The sequence below is a fragment of the Ischnura elegans genome, chromosome 4 (assembly GCF_921293095.1).
Source record: "Ischnura elegans chromosome 4, ioIscEleg1.1, whole genome shotgun sequence".
Lineage (NCBI taxonomy): Eukaryota > Metazoa > Arthropoda > Insecta > Odonata > Coenagrionidae > Ischnura > Ischnura elegans.
In genome coordinates this window covers 119,141,515-119,160,633 of record NC_060249.1, presented here as the reverse complement: position 1 = coordinate 119,160,633, position 19,119 = coordinate 119,141,515, and the positions used below count along the sequence as shown (strand labels likewise).

Sequence of the window (19,119 nt, the reverse complement as noted above, 5' to 3'; positions counted from 1 at the left end):
TCCTTGTTAGGAGAACTTTGGTACATGTCGACTAAAAACCTTGTGTAACTGAGCAAATATTTTTCACTTCTCTGTTTTTCTCCAAAACCTTTCTGCCACTTCTGCATGAGGAATATGTTGCCCAAGAAAAGAGTTGTAGAAAACATAAGAACAAACCTAGAAGACAACAATGATTGGGTACTTTATTCTAAAACTAAGTCTAAAGTGTCATGGTGTAGATATTATATGTCAGTTAACCAGAAAATTCCATCAACAAACTCTCCTTGAAATGACTTGGGCAGGGGATATGTTGTGCATTATATGTTCAAAGTTAGGAAATGAGTTCAACAACTATTTTACTGTTCCACCAACAGTTACCCCCTGGTCTTACCTCTCCCACTGCCTCATTCCACAGTGTAGTCCTCAGTCTTCATTTTTCATTTGACCTTGCACTGAAATTGAGTTAATAGTCGTAATTTCAACATTCACTAACAAAAGTTTCTTTAGTTCTGATAATATTCCAGTCAACATTTCATGCATAGTTATAAAAATAAGCCATGTATATTTGCCATTAATGAATCCCTCATACTAAGGAAACTCCCATCTTCTCTCAAGCATTCCAAAATCTTCCCTTTGTTGAAAAAACAAGGCCGCTCAAAAATTTAAACTATAGCTGAGCAGTTTCACAACAAATTGTCCCATTTTCAGTTCTTGAAAAAGTGTTCTGCATCCAATTTATGTCATTCTTAGGAAAATATGCCCTATTGTATTCAAATCAGCTTGAGTTTTAGGAAACCAATCCTCTGCATCTGTTTTATTTCAAATCACTTGATTCATATTGCCTACACTTAAATAAAAAAGTATGAAAATATTTTATGATTTTTCATGGCTTTTTGCTTTTTCAATCACTCTTGCCACCTCAAAACGTTAATGTTTTGAGAGTAAATGAAATTCCAAGCAACTAGCCTGAGTTATACCTAAGTCAGTAATGAAATGCTAACTGTTTCAGGTTCTTTAGATTATCTTCTGAATGTACTTCTACCGTTGCTGGAGTACCTAAAAGGTCCATTTTAGTCCCAGTCCTATGTCTTATCTATATTAATGATGTACATAGTAATATCCTGATGCAATAATCCTGGTGCATCAGTAATACTACATTTATGGTGATGACATAAATAATTTACTAACTCTCTAATAAAAATATCTTTGGTATAAACTTCAAAACAACAAATGAAAGCTGGCATGTTGACATGTATTCAGTTGAATTACAAATTCAAAAATTAAATACTGTTCAATTTGGTTGTAAAAGTTAAGTTTTTTTTCATTTGTTATTTTTATGTAGGTAAACTGCTTGAAAAAACTTGCTTAGACTACATCAATTGATGATGTGCTCCTAGCTAAATTTCTTGGTACCTACTTTCGTGTGTCTTCGGGGATGATTATTGAGATGCTACATAATAAACTCTGCAGCTGTATTATTTGCTATGCCACCTAGAAATGCTGTGAACAGGATTATCGTACTTACCTTGTACTGTGGTATATTTTATTCTCCCATGTCTTGCAGTGTTATTTTTTTGGGCTTAATCTTTTGCTTTCAAGGTTTTTATTTTGCAAATTCTTGCGGTAAGAATTATGTTTAGAGAGCCTCATGATGCACCCTCCAAGCTATTTTTAAATACACTCACATTCTTCTTTTATCATATGTCTATCCATATGTATTTGTTCTTAATTTTTGTAGGTACATACACTTAAGGGTGTAGCTATTTATCCTAAATTCATTGAAGCTAAGCACTAAGTCATTGCTCTACCACCACACCCTAGTACAGACTCTCAATGAGGAACCACCAGAATAATCAGGAAGACCAACTGACTCTAATGTAATTTATGTAATAAATTTTAGAAATTATGAATGTTTGTATCAGCTACTCTTTTTACCTTTTCCCAGTTACTTCTTTTTGAATAGGACCAGGTAGTCTCATAACTCTCCGATTTTAAGAACTACATATGGCATAAGTTGCATTCAATTTTTTGTCAAATTTGTGATGTTATGCCCACATAGCAACGAGCCTCTCAGAGACGTCTCACTGTGGTCTCGAATGTCTCGAATATCGCGAATGTCTCGGAGATGTCTCAGAGATGTTCTGGAATTAAAAAAAAAAAACGTATTTAAAAGCCATCAGTGCCTTCCATATATATTTTTGGGTGCTACTCTGCAGTTGTGGTTATTAAAATCACGGCATTTAAAATGGGTTTCTTATTTTCAAAAGGTCATCCATCAAAAATTTGTCGCTAAAAATGATCGAGAAAAGTAGGCCATAATTGTATAATTTGCATTTAATTACTTTTTTTTGCCTAAATTTAAAGCATACCGTAGTACAAAGTCTAATGAGACATCTCAGAGACTTATCTGAGACGTCTCTTGAGACATCTCAGAGACCATTTTTTGGACATAGTGACATCTCAAAGAAGTCTCTGAAGTTCTCAGAATGTCTCTGAGACGTAACATGTGATATTCGAGACGTCTACGAGACATATCCGAGACGTATTTCTGCTATGTGGGTGGATCCGATTGCTCAGCGTCATGGTATTCTTTATAATAACTGAAGGGAAATCAAATCAATGAAGTGGTGAAAAGGAAAGAAAGGATTAAGAATCAGTGTCAATGACTGATGGTAGGAACTGAACTGATGTCATAACTTTGGAACAATCTATCCAAGGTTGAGGAGTGATTGACAGTGGTACGGAGTGGTCACGCCATGGGATATTGAAAAATGCCATTTAACAATGGAAAATACAGGTATGATTATTATTTAATGCTGTATTTTTGGTTAATCGTTATGCCAGTGTAAAGGAAAAATTTTTCTGAAACATAAAATGAAATTGACGATGGTTGTGAAATGCAAAAATTTGTTGATTAACCTTTGCTAGCTATAGTAGGATGAAATTTGTTGCGGTTTTGCATGTTACATATTTATTTCGTTGTAATGGTGCATTAGGAAGGAACATTCATTTTTCTATCTAAGTTAATGTAGGTTTAATAAAATGGTGTAAACTATATGAAGATGGCTATTTGTCAATTTTGGCAAAACTATGCATCTAATTATGATGCAAGTAAGTGAAGAATCAATTAGTGTGCTTGGTGGTGTTTTTCTCAAATGTGAGTACTGTGCCTGACATGAACTCAACGTCATTGCTATAGGTGGCTGCCTGAAGTAATCTCTAATTCATTCATTTTTGATGTCTTAACTATCATTGCAATTTTAAAATCATTTTAAGATGTTAAGGGTTTTCAAAGGGTAATCCTGTGGAGCTGCATCGTTAAATAATTTTAGGTAAAAGCTGTGTCTTCTGGCAGTATCTTGCATAAAAATATATATCTACATTGGTGGTCCCATAATCTGTGTTTGTATTGTATTCTTTGTCTTTTAAGCCAATGAGACCTATGTTCACATATTGTGTCAGTCAAGAGTTCAAGTGTGAATTTTGGACATGATTTTAGGGGTAGATGTTTATCTAAGAAAAATGTTCGTAGCATTTTATTTTTCTACTGTAGAATAAGGGAGTTGAATGTACATGTATCTTTTTTTGCTCTGTAATTACATATAAATGGGAAATAGTATGTGTTTCAAGCTGAATAATTCTGGTGTCAATAATTTTTTCTTATGTTAATTAAAAATTTGAGTACACCAAATCTTGTGAGTGATACTTTCTTATTAAGACTTATTTATTTTCAACATCATGCATTGCCTATCAAATCATGTGGATAAAAATTAACAATACCCAACTAAGTCTTTTCTGTTATTATGTAACTTAAATAGCATGTGCGTATGGATTTCACATAGGCAGCAATTTGCGAGATGTGACTGTGTTATATTTTTATTCCAGTACTAAGGAGGCTTTTGTCTAACTGCAGATATAAGTTTAAGATCCCCAATATAACCTTTGACCTCTTGATATATGCATACGTACATATATTTCTCTTGAGTTGTGGTACCTAATTACTTGTCATTTCATTCTGCTAGCAACATTTCGGTAAATGTATTGCACTTGTTATTGTGTTCCAATTGGTGTATCATCTTCTAATCTGTTAATTTAAAATGCTTGAGTTCTACCAGGTTTCTTAATGTTGTTAAAATTTGCAGCCATGAAGGTGGAGGTTAAACTTGCCGAAAATTTGGCGTGGAACAGTTTATTTTGAACTCAATGGAAAGACACATTTCGCAAGTCCATTTATGTCACACTGATAAGAGGAAAAAAAAACATAGTGCAATATTTTTTCTGACTTTCCAGTGATTGGTGGTGTTTTTTTTTGAGCGTTTAATTGGTGTTGAAATTTTTTACCAATCTCACTCTCTCTCTCTTTCTCTCTCTCTCTCTTCTGTCTCTTTCTTTCTCTAACCTCCCTCCTTCCTTCCTCCCTCCGCCCTCACCCCTAACGCCCCCTCCCAACCACCCCCACTCCCCCCTCCCCACTTTCCTCTTCACTGCATGAACATTGATGCTGGTGCGTGCATGCTGCATGGCAGGAACTCATTGTAAGTTTGCCCCAGCCCCCCCGTGCGTGTCTGTGTTTGAGCGTGTGGTTGTGAGATCTCGATTACGACTTGGGTTTGTTTGCAGAATCTCATGCTGATCAGTCACTCACATTACTTTAAAACGGTGAAATTTTCTCTCTATTTGGCTGCAAAAGGTAAGATAATAGCATGCTATTAGAGAGGGATTTTTAAGGTCCTCTAATCTCTGGCTACTACTCTAATAATTATTATAAGTACATATGTAGTAGTAGTAGTTATAAGTAAAGCATGCCACACTGCATCATACATAAAATAATAATTATTACGTACTGTTTTATGTATGATGTGATATGACATGCAGTACATACTTTTAACATTTAACTGAGTTTTTCCCCTGAGATCTAGCATCAAGCCTTCCCTCCTTATTCATCCACAGGCCCTATTGACTTCCTCCCTTAATAATGCCTTCTACGGTGTTAGTTGTCCCTGGGCTTAGCAGCGTCAGTCACCTATTGGACCCAATTTCACTAGATACCCAAGTCTCACTCTTTGTATCTATCTCAATGAGATCATGATATTATAATTACATTATTATATCATTATATATAGTAATTTTTGCCTAAGTTAGAAAAATGAGAACTAATTAGTCATTTTGTCTTAATATAGGCTTGTCATAATGTTTAGTTCACCCATTATTGTGTCGATATAAAAATTACCTTAACTATGATAGAAATTTGTCATGATTTGTGCTCTGTCCTCTCCATAAAGTCAGTAAATATCTACTTTTGTAATTGCATTTTGATAAAATGTAGGGAAATAAGTTTTGGTTTGATGCTGTTGAACTAAATGGAGTATTTAGGAACAGAGCACTCGAGTTGACTTTGATTCAGTCCAAAGCTGGGGTCAGCATTGGAACTCCAGCTTCTGTATTATTATTTAAACTAGAAAAAGTTAGTTAAATCAGTTGATAATTTATTGATTTCATTCAAATCCTGATACCTCTCTCCTCTAGTTCACGTTTAGTAAATGGAAATTTTCAATTACAAAAAAAACATCATATCAGCTAACTCACCACTACCAGTCAAGCAATAGGGTGGTTTCCTATTATTTTTTTATTGCCTTAATCGAAAGATTATTACTCCTGGAGTACGTATTTCACGCTTTTAGATTTTTAAATGACAATATCTATTTTTCGCGATTAAATGAAAAGTGAAAATTTTCAAGCGCGCGAAAACGCGACGCTCAAGTATGAATGCCGGGAAATATCTCCGTACGTCTTATTTCTGGTTCCCCCTCCCGCCCGGTGAGGTGACCTTGAGGCGAGGCTTAGCGCTGATACGTCGCAGGCTGCCAGCGGGTAGCTGAGTGCCTTGCTGAATGGTAGCGCTTGGCTTAAAAAAGGTTTATTAATATCTTATCAAACGAAGAAAACTTTCCGACCTTAGCCAGTTTTAGTAGGAGATTATTAAGACATATTTCCCTGAGCTCTGTGCCTCATGCATGCATTGGTAACCTCAGACGATGTAATAATCCTATCCTCTCGTGTAGAAACTAGGTCCCTGTGACGTCACGTGGAGTGGAATCGCATGGGTGCCAATCTGGCCTTTTTCAAATGAGGATAAAATTTGACCCTTGCCATTCGTCTAAACCGGTATTTCAAAAACCAAATAATTTGTGTATTATGAATACACTAATGGTGGGTAACGAATCGCAATCAATGCCTTTCGTTTTCTTTGATGAAGGAAACTACCCTATTATCTTGGTATCAGCCCATCAGCAATCCTTCCAGACACTTGAAAATCATTGTGATCATGGAGTGGGTCACTTGATCGTGCTTTTTCCCCTTCAATCTTGATTGCATGTGTGAAAGCCAGAAATAGATCTTGTTTATAGCGATGAGGTGACCGACCCATTGTTGGTAGCGGAGAGACTCCGATGCAGAGTTGACAGGGGATGTTCTAGACGATGACCCTTGCCAGCGTCTGTGCATTAATGGAATGGGAAGGAAGGCTTTCAGTTGGACAAACTGTAATGTATCCAGTTAAATTTAGCTGACTTCTTTGGCTGTAGTCGGGGCTTGAAAAAGTTTGTCATGTGTATTTGATGTTAAGCACAATGGCATCATATAAAGACTAGTCATAATCATAGCTTTAGTCTTAGATGATACAATTTTGCCCGTTTTTAATTTTGATGACGCATTTGAAGATAAAATTATTGTTTTCTCAAGCCCTGCCTTTGTCAACATGGGTATCTAGTAGTAGTGTGTCAAACTTGGTAGTCTTTTTGTAAGCTGAATAATCATGCAATCTTAACTTTTATTCTCTGCTAGCTTAATCAATATTCTATTGAAGATGTTGGGGTGTATGACTAAAATCTAGAATTAAAAGGCAGTGAGTGTAGGATGGGATAATACAAATTGGTATGGTCACAGAGTAATTATTTATAATGCAACTTTAAACGGTCATCTGTTGACCCTTAATGTTGAAATGAACCCAGATTTTTTTTTACTTATAGTATGATTATCGAGAGAGTTTGAGTGGATAGTGGACACTGGACTGTGGTTGTGTGCGATGGTGTTTCTTTGTCGGCTAGTAGATATGGGCAGTTGTAACGGAGGAGGGAGAGTTGTGTTGGTTTAAACAGACACTCATCCATCTTGCAGATTAGAGTCATAGAACACGTGGAGACATATATATTTTAGTGACCTGGTGTAGCTAGAATGTGATATGCATATGTAATCTTATTTTAATGATTCAGGGGATTAGATACCTCATTTCTTATGTAGTAATCATTAACAGTACAATTGTTTACTAATTTTTATAAAAGTGAATTGGGTTAATTTTTTAATCTTTAAATTCTGATGCATGTATTCATTAGTTAATTGATGGATAATAATCTATGTATGTGTGGTGGAAAACCAGCAGCTTCATCATGTCAAAGTAACCCTCGTAACTAGTGTTGTGAATCATGTTTTTCTTTGATTCTACTTCATTCTTCTTATGCTTATCGGTTTCTTAATCACAGTTTGTCTTTTACCTTGTGCAATGTGCATTGTGTATTCTTCGAACAAACCACTCATGCTCAATAATTCCATTATGGATTTTCATTACCATTCGTATCAAGTGACTGTTTCTTTGAGCAATACATAATTTGCCCATGTGTTTGATGTATTTCATTTGTCTCAGTTTAGCATACAGTTAAGGTTTCATTCACATCTGAATATGGACAGGTCTTATCCTAATGCAGCCATTGCAATTCTTGTCAGTGAAATCTTATGGGAATTAACTGTTTTGTCCATTGATGCTAAATATAGTTTACATATCCAGTGTCAGTTCAAGTCTGAGTGCATGCTATATTCTGTGGCAATGGGTTTATTGAAGTGGAATTGCTTGTAGCTTTTATCTATTGGAAATAGCTGAAGATACGTTTTAAGTAACTTATTGATTTTTTGAAATTGGAAGCACAGAGATGCCATGGTTAGAGTAGATAGCGTGCATATTTTTATGCTATGTTGGAATTTTTCCTTAGCATTTCAATTATGCTGATGATCCCTGAGTTATGGACAAATGTGAGTGATAGTGTTCCTAATTTACAAGTGGGCAGTCCTTTTTAAATATGTATACATATATTTTTTGCAAGATTTTGCTTGGTAAAAATTATGTTGATTTATTCTTCTGTGATGCCACTAATCCCCATCTGATTTGTATGCTGTGTCCATGTGTATTAAATAGACAGTAATAACTGGCTCAAACTGTAAGGTCCTTTTCCATAAGTAATTATGTTTATATCACTTTCCTGAATCTGGTATACCGGAATTGACAAAGCATTTTATTTTTTGTTTATAAGCTGTTACTTCATGTAACAATTTTCATAAAGTTATCCTATCTAACCTTTTGTACCTTTTTTTTTAACATTACCTGTTTTAATTATATGAAATACATTTTTGGCAAAATGATGCAGTTATTTGAGTGTGCTATTCATTAGAAGAGTTGAGCTTTGTACAAATGTGACTTACGGTTATTTTGAAAAATTGAAATTGTCCATAACTCTGGGACTACGTGTCGTAATTTTTTCCATCGTGGTAAATGAAAATAATCATTAAGCTGAAGTTAAAATCCACTGCTGATCAAATGGCAATTTGTAAAGAAAATTTTTCTGTGTGTCATACAAACTGGCGTAAATTTCCTCTGGCCTAGTTATGATATTTGAGTAATAGATTAATTGGTACTTTTGCAGGTGTTGGAAATGCAAATGAATTGATATTATGTATGACTTGATTGTTGGATTTTTAAACAAGTAATTTGCTTTGAAGCTATAACACTGTCAAATTCCAATTGTCCAAAAATATTGTTCATATATAATAATACAGCTGTAAAACCGAGCGTATGTAGCTTGGTGGGGTTAAAGTTTAGGGTTGATAAATATTTCTGTTTTAGTGTCAAAGAAACAGTTTTTTATCCCATTTCAAAAATACTGCTTTTTATGTTTTATTGTAAAACTCTCCTTTGGAAATCTGTTCATTTAGATTCTGAAAAAGGTCATTATAATTTTAAACACTGCTACCATGATTTCTTATTGTTTTGCAACTGCTTTGTGTTCACTTTGTGTATGTTCCACCATGGGTTTCCTTGGTGCTCTTTTTATATTTGGTCTTGTTGGTTTTTTCAATTGTTCTTGCTCACCTGTTTTCTATTTTTGATTATGGTAAGAGTTTGAAGAAAAAGAGACCTGTTTTTCCATCTGTTGCATACTTCTCTAGCTATTTGTGGCATAAAGTCAACCACCTAAACCCTTCCACAGATAAGTTGATAACTCCTACTGTGTGGGTCACCTTGCCTCAGCTACTCCTTGCCCTTCTGTCGGCCTTGCATGTTTTTTTTTGTTTACCCTCTGTGACCCATTTCTATCTTCAGTGAGTGGTTCTCTCTGAATGATTTAATGAGTATAAACTCTAATGATGTCACTAAACTCGAGAAAAGTGCACAGAATTTTTTTTTTAATTTTAACATAATGAGAAAATGGCTGGTTGAGGAAGAATTTGTTTCCTCATAATTTATTTTTCCCTTCCATCTGTTGAGTAATTTGAATAATGAATTGTGATTTTGCATCCGAGGGATCGAACCCATTTAGTAAGTATGTTTTTCCTGTGTGAGTACAATTTGATTGCAGGACAATTGTCGCTCAAATTTTGGAATAGATCTGCAGAGTAAGTGTCTCTTCCATGTTATTAATCCGAAACCTTTAGTGAATCATGCTCTTATCTTGTGAGAAACTTATCTTCTGATGTCTCTGTGAATGTGAGGTGCTTAAGATTTACGTAGCAACTGTTACATTAGATTTACTCAGCAATCGTTAGTAATTGCCAACCTCTGTACCTATTGAAATGAGACACTCAACACAGCTAGCGAAGGAGGTACATTCACACTCTCTTGTTTTCAAATTAGAGAAAGCAGATTGTTGCGAACTCGGGTATGCATCACTCTCCCCAAGCACTTCTCAGGGAAGAGGACCACGCTGATGGTCATTAATGGATGACCACTCTCCTCTGAATCAACAGTATTGTGGTGTGGCGATTACTATAGGGCTGCCTGCAAACCATTATCCTCCCTGATCTCCCTTGTATGTTAGTATTTTCTTGGGGAATAAATGGCAGGAGATCAATCACAAATCTAAAAGGTTGAAAATCCAAAGTGATTTCAATCTTCTATATTATTTCCACTGTATAGATACCTTTTTCTCAACTTATATGCAACCAAACTACAAATGAGGTACCAAAATGCACAAAATTTATCGGAGAACATGCGACGGCATATCTCTATTCCTAAATATTGCTATTGTTTCCTGAAATTGGTTTTTAAACAATTAAAAAAAAAACCCGTAAATATTCCTGGCGTTTACGGTGCACAAACTGATACATTTGTTCATTTGCAACAATATCTCTCATTCTTTAAATAACTTTTATCAAAATGCGGCTGATTCCACATTCAAGTCTCCTGTTGATACGTAAGTATGAGTCATTATGTGCGTTTAACAGAGGGTAGCGTAATAACTTCCAATGTTGTGTTTAAAGAGCTCCTATGACCTCAATTTGTACGTGAACATTTCAATTAAATTTGTATATAAGACCCTGCCATTTTTTTTCTACCGTTTAAAATCAGAAAGCCTGCTGGGAGCGGGCGCATCACGCTCGTAAAACATTTATTTGCTTAAAAACCCACTTCATGTGTCCGAGAGAAAAAGGAAAAACAAAATTTATTGTTAATTGCCATTCAGCACATAGCATTGTAACCAATGTTGTATATAGATCTTTATTCTGGAAATACCATTACCAACTCCAAACATTGGTTTGGCTCTGATACAGATGGTAACCTCGGTGATGAGAGGTAGTACATAGTCACACCTGTCAGGACACTTCAGGAATATTCTTCAAATTCATTTGGCCCTTTGAGTTTGCCTCACTTTATCTCGGGAGCACGCAACAATGCTCAGTAATAACTTAAAATGATGGAGTGATTTTGGTAGGGGATTTCAAGGTCAATATCAGGTTAGGTTAATTAATTTTATGCTAGGAAATTATGATATTTTTTATTTGATTATACAAATATGAAAGATTTTTGATACGGTCCCATTATGATTGCGTTAGTTTTGTATTACGAGGTATCCTTGTTCCCCCTCAGAACAAAATCCTGGATAAGGCCTTGCTTGTGCCCCCCCAGAAAGAAATCCTGGATCCGCCCCTGTCGAGTATAATATACATATGACACTATTATGATTATAGGGTGATTAATTTTTATCTTCCTAATCTTTGTGTTAGGGGTGGAGATATGTACTGCTCTGATTGAAATGTTTTGTAATCTTGGGAGTGTGGCTGCCTGTAGATTTTCAAATGAATTCTAAAATGCTCATTTGCCAGCATTTCTCTGACTCCTCACGATTCTTGAACTCTGGTTGACCTCTGGGTCTTGACGTTGACCCATAGTCTGAAAATATTTTAGAGGGTTTTTTGATGAGGAAGTTCTCTCACTCTCTTATCATGTCTCTCTTATCCCTTTTCAACCCCTTCCCTGCCGCTTGCTTAGGCCTTGCGTTGCCATTGCATTTTCTGGCAGAGGCATTTCATCCATGCATACTCATGACTCACTCATTCTTACGTCTTCAAATTCAAATGATTAAAGAATAGATTTCTCCTTTTCATTTATCCCTTTAAAATTTCAGTACTGAAAATTCTTGAGGTGGATTCTTTTCTTCAGTCAATATTGAAGGATCTTTTATTTTGGATAATGTGATTTGATTTGATATATAATTCAGTTACATATTTGGTTTTAATGGTTGAGTGAATATTTAAAATGTGTAGTTCTATTATTATATTGTATTGATTTAAACTAGTGATTTGGTGGTATGATTCTCTTTCCCTACTCTTAATGATTTTATTCACAGCTTGTATGCTTCTTGAAATCACTTACATGTGTCATGAATGTTATATGTACATGTACTCATATTGAATCTTCTGTCGTAATCAAAATATATTGTTTTATTGTGTGTTCTTTTGTCTAATCAGTGCAATGTGTGCTTTATAAATACAATCTATTGATGGTTATGAACTACATTCTACACCTTTACTTATAATTGCGGAAATTTTGAGTGATTTTATTCTTTCTTAAGTGATTGATATTACGCATACTATATTAAAGTTGTAAGTTATGTGTACTGATTACTTTAGGTTGCTTATACCTAGTTGAAATTACAGTAGTTGCCAGAGTTCAGCATTATTCTAGTTCCCCTAAGAACCATATGTATGTACTTACGTACCAAGTAATTCAAGAAAAAATTAGCTAACTTGTCTTCTCCTCTATAAGAATCTTGAAATGGCTTTAATACCTCTTATGGCATGTTATTCTGCAAACGCCTTGTTGCTCGTCCCTTATAATGCTTTCGTAATTTTTTAATGATTGTGCTGACACCAATTGAAGATGCAGCCTTATTGCTTAGAATGAGCTCTCGTAATAGCTTTTTATTCGATGGTAATCTTCATATTACCTCTTTAGATTTGTCAAAAATAAATTTTTGGTCTTTGATAAAAAAATTTTGTGTTGTAATTGGGCTCTTCTTTATTTCTATTTTCAAAGGTGTACATATTGCAGCCCTGAATAAGCTGTGGCATTGCCAGAAGTTGGGGAAAGTCATTATATATTCTGCACACAGCCACTTCTCACTCTACCAACCCTTATCGCCTTGCCTCCAGTTTTGAAAGAAATGTCTGCATAAATAGTAATTTATTAATAGCAGTTCCTTCAAAAAAGTATTTTCTCACACTCCACCTTCCCACATAAATTCCTGCATAAACACGTCTTGGATACATCTCGAATATCACATGTTACGTCCGAGAGACATTCTGAGAGCTTCAGAGACATCCTTGAGACTTCTCTGAGATGTCACTATGTCCAAAATAATTGTCTCTGAGATGTCTCATGAGACTTTGTACTATGGTATGGTTTAATCCTTAACCTGCTTCCATCGTCTATAAGCGATCGCCTTAGCAGACTGCTCCCACCGACTATTGACGATTTGAACTATTCTTCTACTCTCCCAGTCCATGTGCGCTTAGAAGTTCTTCCTTTGGCCAGTAGATGTCATGCGGACATCTTTTAGACCTCTTTTTATTTTTATTGCCCTAAATATTTTTGAAACATTTTTTTCCTTAAGTAAAAAGTTATAATTAATAAAATTATGCAAAAATAAAAAAATTATTATTATTATTATTGTGCGCCTCTGGGGAGCTTTCAGCTTATTTGCGCAGTTTAAGGGTTAAAGTTAGGCAAAAAAAAATAATTAAATGCAAATTATAAGGTTATGGCCTACTTTTCTCGATCATTTTTATCGACAAATTTTTGATGGATGACCTTTTGAAAATAAGAAACCCATTTTAAATGTCGTGATTTTAATTATCACAACTGCAGAATCGTACCGAAAAATATATTTGGAAGGCATTGATGGCATTTAAATAAGTGTTTTTTTTTAAGTTCCTGAATGTTTCACGATTACATCTCCGAGACATCTCTGAGACATATGCGATATATGAGACTTTCGAGACCATAGTGAGATGTCTTTGAGAGGTTCTTTGCTATGTGGGAATTGAGCATTTACTTGTTCCATTTTTTAATTACATTTCATTTAAAAATGCATTCCTCATTTCAGATAGTATGTTAAAGACTTCAGGGACTAGATACAGTAAATGCTATTTATGTTACCTACCCTTTGAATCCATTCAAGTTAAATGGAAACAGTAACTTTGTAAATTTTTAACTCGATAACAAAAATTGGCAATGGTTTCATTAGACCCTACTGATATCATGTTCCTATTGTCCTCTGTTCAGAATGTGCTCTGTGCAGAAATACGGTGACCTTAGGTCTATTATTAAAAAAAAGGCCCTAGTATGCTTCAAAATTCCAAAAACGTTTTCTGTTACGCCATACGCATGTTCCGTTTTCTGTTTCTCTGCATTTAATTTCATGAGCAACTAAACAATGTATTTAACTGCATATATTTACTGTTTGACGAGGGGTTAGATGGAAGATGGGACTTTCTAGTCCCAATCTCGCCCAATAAAGACGTATTATTATTATTATTATTATTATAAATTTTTGTTCCTTTTAATGAAAAAATGGTTTCTGGTTAAAATGAAAAGTTCCACTCGTACTGAAAATTGAAAGGCTTTTTTTTACTCTTAGTATTGATGAAATGTTAACAAGCGCGAAGATCCCTGCAAAAGCTTTCTTATGAACATTAGGTATTTGCACATTTGGTGGATTAAAAAAAAAAAACAGCTATACAATCATTGCGGCGTGTTTCTTTGGGTAGAAGTGAAACTTGGGCCTGAAAAAGCAAATTTCGCATCAGTGTGAAGAAGCATGCTGGTAAAGTTGTGAAACTGTTGCCAAGAAATCGATCAAATTTAGGAGATTAGCTCGAAAGCAAGTGATTCTCTTTCTTGTCCATTCGCCATTTTTTTTATTTGAAACAATTGGATGAACTGCTAATACCTCGCCTTGCTTGTCTGTCATCTTAAATTGCTGGGAACAGGCACATACCATGTTTCAGTGCTCTTCATACCTTAACCTGAGAAAGCTGATAGAGTTACAAAAACTGTGTGCAGCATTAAATATGAATAACGTTGTATATATTAAATGCTTCAATTCTTCTGGCTTTGCCACCTAAGCTTTTGTATTGCCAATTAGTTATCCATGCCAAAAAATTGGAATTCCTCTGATCCCGAATAAAAAAGATGGAAACCATATTTTTTTCCTTTTCTGTGTATTACCTTCTTTTTAATTTAAATTGAAATATTAATTGTGGTGTCTTTTGAGAATAATCATAATTTTGGATGTAAATATTTGCAATATTTGAGCCTTTTATTTTCCCTCCAATTTATTATCCTGGTGCAACTTTTATACTTTTGGTTTTCTGAGTGCATTACATCTTAGATCTGGGAAGTATGATTGATGCAGTGTTTATTCATAGATTTATATTTGAGGTTTGATAATGTTTGTACTGAAAGAGTGGTAGTCACTGTTGTAGTTGGTACGTAATTTGTGCTCTTCAAATATTAGCTGAACATGAGTTAATCCTATCTAAATTCAGTAGTTCTGTTGCTCTAATTAGAAAATGCATAGCATTATTGTTCTATTGTGGCCTAGAATGGTAGTGGCGGAGAAGAATCAGATATAAGATAGCATTAATGAGATTTGTGGAGGATGTATTTGCCAAGTACATTATTTGAACAAGGATCTAAAATATTCATAGCCTTCTCTTTCATAGAAACTATTAAAGAAACTTAAATACTTATTATAAATTAATGGTTTTTCATGTTTGATGAATATTATTCTATTTTTTTGTCTCTTGTTCATTATTTTCAGTCAGATGAAGTTTACCTCGAAGCTCAGGTCCATAACATTACCTCTGGTCCCATCTGTCTCGAAAAAGTTTCTCTGGAATCGTCACATCTGTTCACTGGTATGATATATTTTATTGAAGCTTACAGTTACAATTTGTTTCCTCTGACTTGTCTGTAGTAAGTTCCAATATCCTAAATAAATGTATAAATGAAAATCAATTAAATTTTACTAGCCAAGTTCCTAACTATACAGGTAGGCAGTTGCCCAGCAAGGGGGGGGTTTTTGGGTTTTTTTTGTCCCCCCCCCCAGAGCTCAGAGAAATTTTTAAGTTTAATCCATTTTACTTAATTGGGTTGACATTACTAATAGAATAGTGTAAGGATGAATAAAATATCCCTCAAAAAGCTGTAAAACTCACCATTTTGAACCATTTATCTTTAAAATTCTGCAATTCATTAATCTTGCACCAACCACTTATCGTGGTGGGTATACTATACCCCCCCACACACCGGTATTAGTTGCACCTAATCCCCCCCAGACTTAGCTGCGCCCCTTCGGATAGGTCATACAAAAGTAGCAGGGGCAAAAAGCGGGGCATAACAACTTTCTATCTAAATTTCCACGCAGCGCACGTGTTGAATTGAAGCTCTTTTTAACTTAAGCTGGGTCTTCTCATTTTAAATGATCTGATTAGCATATGTGCAAATGCTCTTATGTTGCATGAGGTATTCATCCTACGCAATGTTAAACCTGAGTATCAAGATACCAGTCTGTTGTTTGTTACTGGGTTCCTGGGAATGACTCGGAGAGGGCAAGACAGTGCAAGGATATATCTATAGGTATAGGACAGTTGAAGGGGTCGTGTTAAATGAGACCCAACCATAATTTCTAGTTTTTTTGAGATATTCACATTTTAAAGTTTGGTTAAGTCCATAAATCGTTGTTATTATTTAACAACCAATTTCAACACATTAGTAATAAGTCTATATATTTTTAAATGTTAGATCACATAATAAGTTTAATCCTAGCCAAACTGATATGGCTCCTGTATCATTTTGCCAATCCATTTTGGCCAAAAATGATGGTTGGCACTCTTTTAACCTGACTGACCCGATGGCTCTTCAATTGAATTCTTGTGAAAAATGTATTAGTGATGGTGAAATTATTAGTAATACCAGTATGTTATTCATGCATAAGTTTATTATTTTGCACGTAGTCTCATCAAGTGTGCAAATCGTTTTTAAGTTAACAATTGGCTTGAATGCTCCTTAGATTCCTTTAGCTCTTCTCCCAGGAGCTACATATGTATATAGGTAAATCAACTTTAATGTATTCATGCAAAGTATGTAGTACATGCGTTCAAAAGTGCTGTCGGTAAAAGTTCATTGGTGCATTATCTGCCCTTATCTGCCAGCTTCAATCAAAAGAAGTCAAATAGTGTGTATTTAAGGGCCGATTTTATAATGTCTAGTTAGCGTTAGCCAGAACATGATACTGTTGTGACCTTAACTTACAAATATTTGAAAGTTAAGTAATGAAAAGTAGTTCAGGATAACGATTAGCTAAATAACAGGTGGCCTCAAGTTGAAGGCATGGTCAATTATTGTTTTTAATGCAATGAAAAAAAACTTAACTAGACATGTAACCAACCCTAAGGTGCTCTTTCTACCATTCAAAATTTTCTTTCTGCTTGCAGTGACTGCCTTGAATACGGCAGCCGATGGGAAGTCTGTGTTTGGCTCTGTTGGGAGTTCGGGGTCGGTGCCATCTGGATCAGGGAGGCAGTACCTCTACTGCCTCTCCCCCACCCCTGAATTAAGAGCCGACCCTCGTCTGCTGGCGGGAGCCATCAATGTGGGCAAGCTGGACATTGTGTGGCGCTCGAATCTCGGCGAAAGGGGAAGGCTGCAGACTTGTCCTCTGCAAAGGATGGTGAACATAGCGCTTTTGATAATCGCTACGACTTCTTCCAACACCCTTCATGTTTTCTATATTTTGGTGGCTTTGCATCGCAATCAAAATGTTTTTCAGTCTGTTTCAAGTTCATTGTTGTCGTTTGAATGGCCATTCGAGTTTTCCTGCCATGTCCAAAGATAATTTGACATCCTAGCTTGTAGCTTTAAGGGTGTTCTATCCTAATTCAAAAATCCAAATTCAACCGTCGCCGGATTTTAGTTGCGAAGTCGGCCGCTACGGCCAGTGGAATGGGAAGCCTCCTTGGGTGGAGGGGAGTGTTCGCTGATCGAAGGAAAAAAAAAGGAAAGGAGGAGGGGTCGAGCTTCGCTCCGACCGAAAAAAACTAGAGATGGGTCGAATAGCAGATTTCTCGAATTCGAATATCGAATTCGAATATTAAATCATTGCTCGAATATTCGAATACCTCGAATTTCGAATACCTCGAATACTAAATGATGAATGCTGGTATATTTGACTCGATTGCCTATGCAGCAGGCAACACAAGATTTTGGGGAGTAATTCTGATTTCCTTTAAATGATTCGAACAGGAATTTAGCTGATTAATGAATATTTTAATTTTATGGAAACAATTGGGCATATAATTAATTCAATTAACATCGCTTTACCCCCACTCCTGCTGCCAAGTGCTAGCTGACAATCTGAGGCATTTTGCAAAATACAAGCTCTTTTCCACCGGATTTTCTTCAATTATTTTCAGCCCATCTTTGGGAGTTCTCACGAGATAAGAAGACGAATTGGAAATGCTATCAGGGAGAAACCAAATATTCTGAGAAAATATCCCTTTGTCTGGGACTGTAACAATAAAGATTTATAGCACCACTCATAAATTGAAACTTGATATATGATTTCGAAAAAAAATACCGCATCAACTTCCGAGAAGATCTGCTGCTCATATCGAGTTTCGCCAGAATGCTAAGTCTCCGTCGTATTTTGACATTTATTTATTCGCGTAAAATGCTTAAATAAACTCAGAAATACGTCGTGTTTGGTCTTATTCTTTTTGAAATTACGCGCACATTACTAATATTTCAATTCAGTAAAGGTGTAACATCAATTGACGAAAGTCATTCTTAGACACCTATTGTGCTAATAGATGACTCATTCAGTGGTTGACCTCCACAGAAATGGGGAACTTAGAAGCTGGTAGAAAAAAAGGTCAGTGGGGGAGAAAAGGGGGGGCCCGAAACACGTTTCTATTGTTCTCGTGTAACTTGGTATTTTTTCGAAGCTAAGGTCTTCGTAATATGATCCCTGCGCGAGTTGTGACCTTTTTTTATTTGGAAGAAGAGGAAAGACTCAGAGGGGGGGCTAGTGCTGAATGGAGAGGGATACCGGATCTTGGGAAATGCGCTAATGTAAGTATCCCACGGTACTCACACAGCTGTTGACGTCCAGAAATGGGGAACTTCGAAGCAGGTAGCCAGAGAAAGGTCAGTGGGTGAGAAAAGGGAGGAGGGCGTGAAACACGTTTTTATTGTTCTCGTAACTCGATATTTTTTTCGAAGCAGGGGTCTTCGTAATGCGATCCATTTTTTTTATTTCGGAGAAGAGGAAAGCGTCAAGAGTGGGTGAGGCAAAGGCTGAATAGAGGGAGATAGCGAATCGTGGGAAATGCCCTAAGGTTGCTATCCCACGGCACTGAGGTTCTCCTGGTGGGGCGAATCGGGGATTTTCGGATTTTTTCACCCGACCATTTTCGGTTCCCCTCGTCGAACTCTTTTTACCGCCAAAATCCACGAATTTGATGAAATTCGTC

At 35.8% G+C, this 19,119-nt stretch overlaps 1 protein-coding gene across 3 annotated transcripts in view; it reads left to right on the top strand.

Moving 5' to 3' along the window:
* Positions 1-19,119, top strand: part of LOC124157954 (trafficking protein particle complex subunit 13) — a 49,910-nt gene that overhangs the window by 15,683 nt on the left and 15,108 nt on the right. For 2 of the 3 annotated variants that reach the window (XM_046533064.1, XM_046533063.1), the window contains exons 6-7: positions 15,408-15,504; positions 17,083-17,318. In XM_046533064.1, the coding sequence (XP_046389020.1) occupies positions 15,408-15,504; positions 17,083-17,318 (333 nt within the window). Of the gene's footprint in view, positions 1-4,505; positions 4,515-15,407; positions 15,505-17,082; positions 17,319-19,119 lie in introns of all 3 variants that reach the window. The other variant, XM_046533062.1, reaches the window with a different exon arrangement.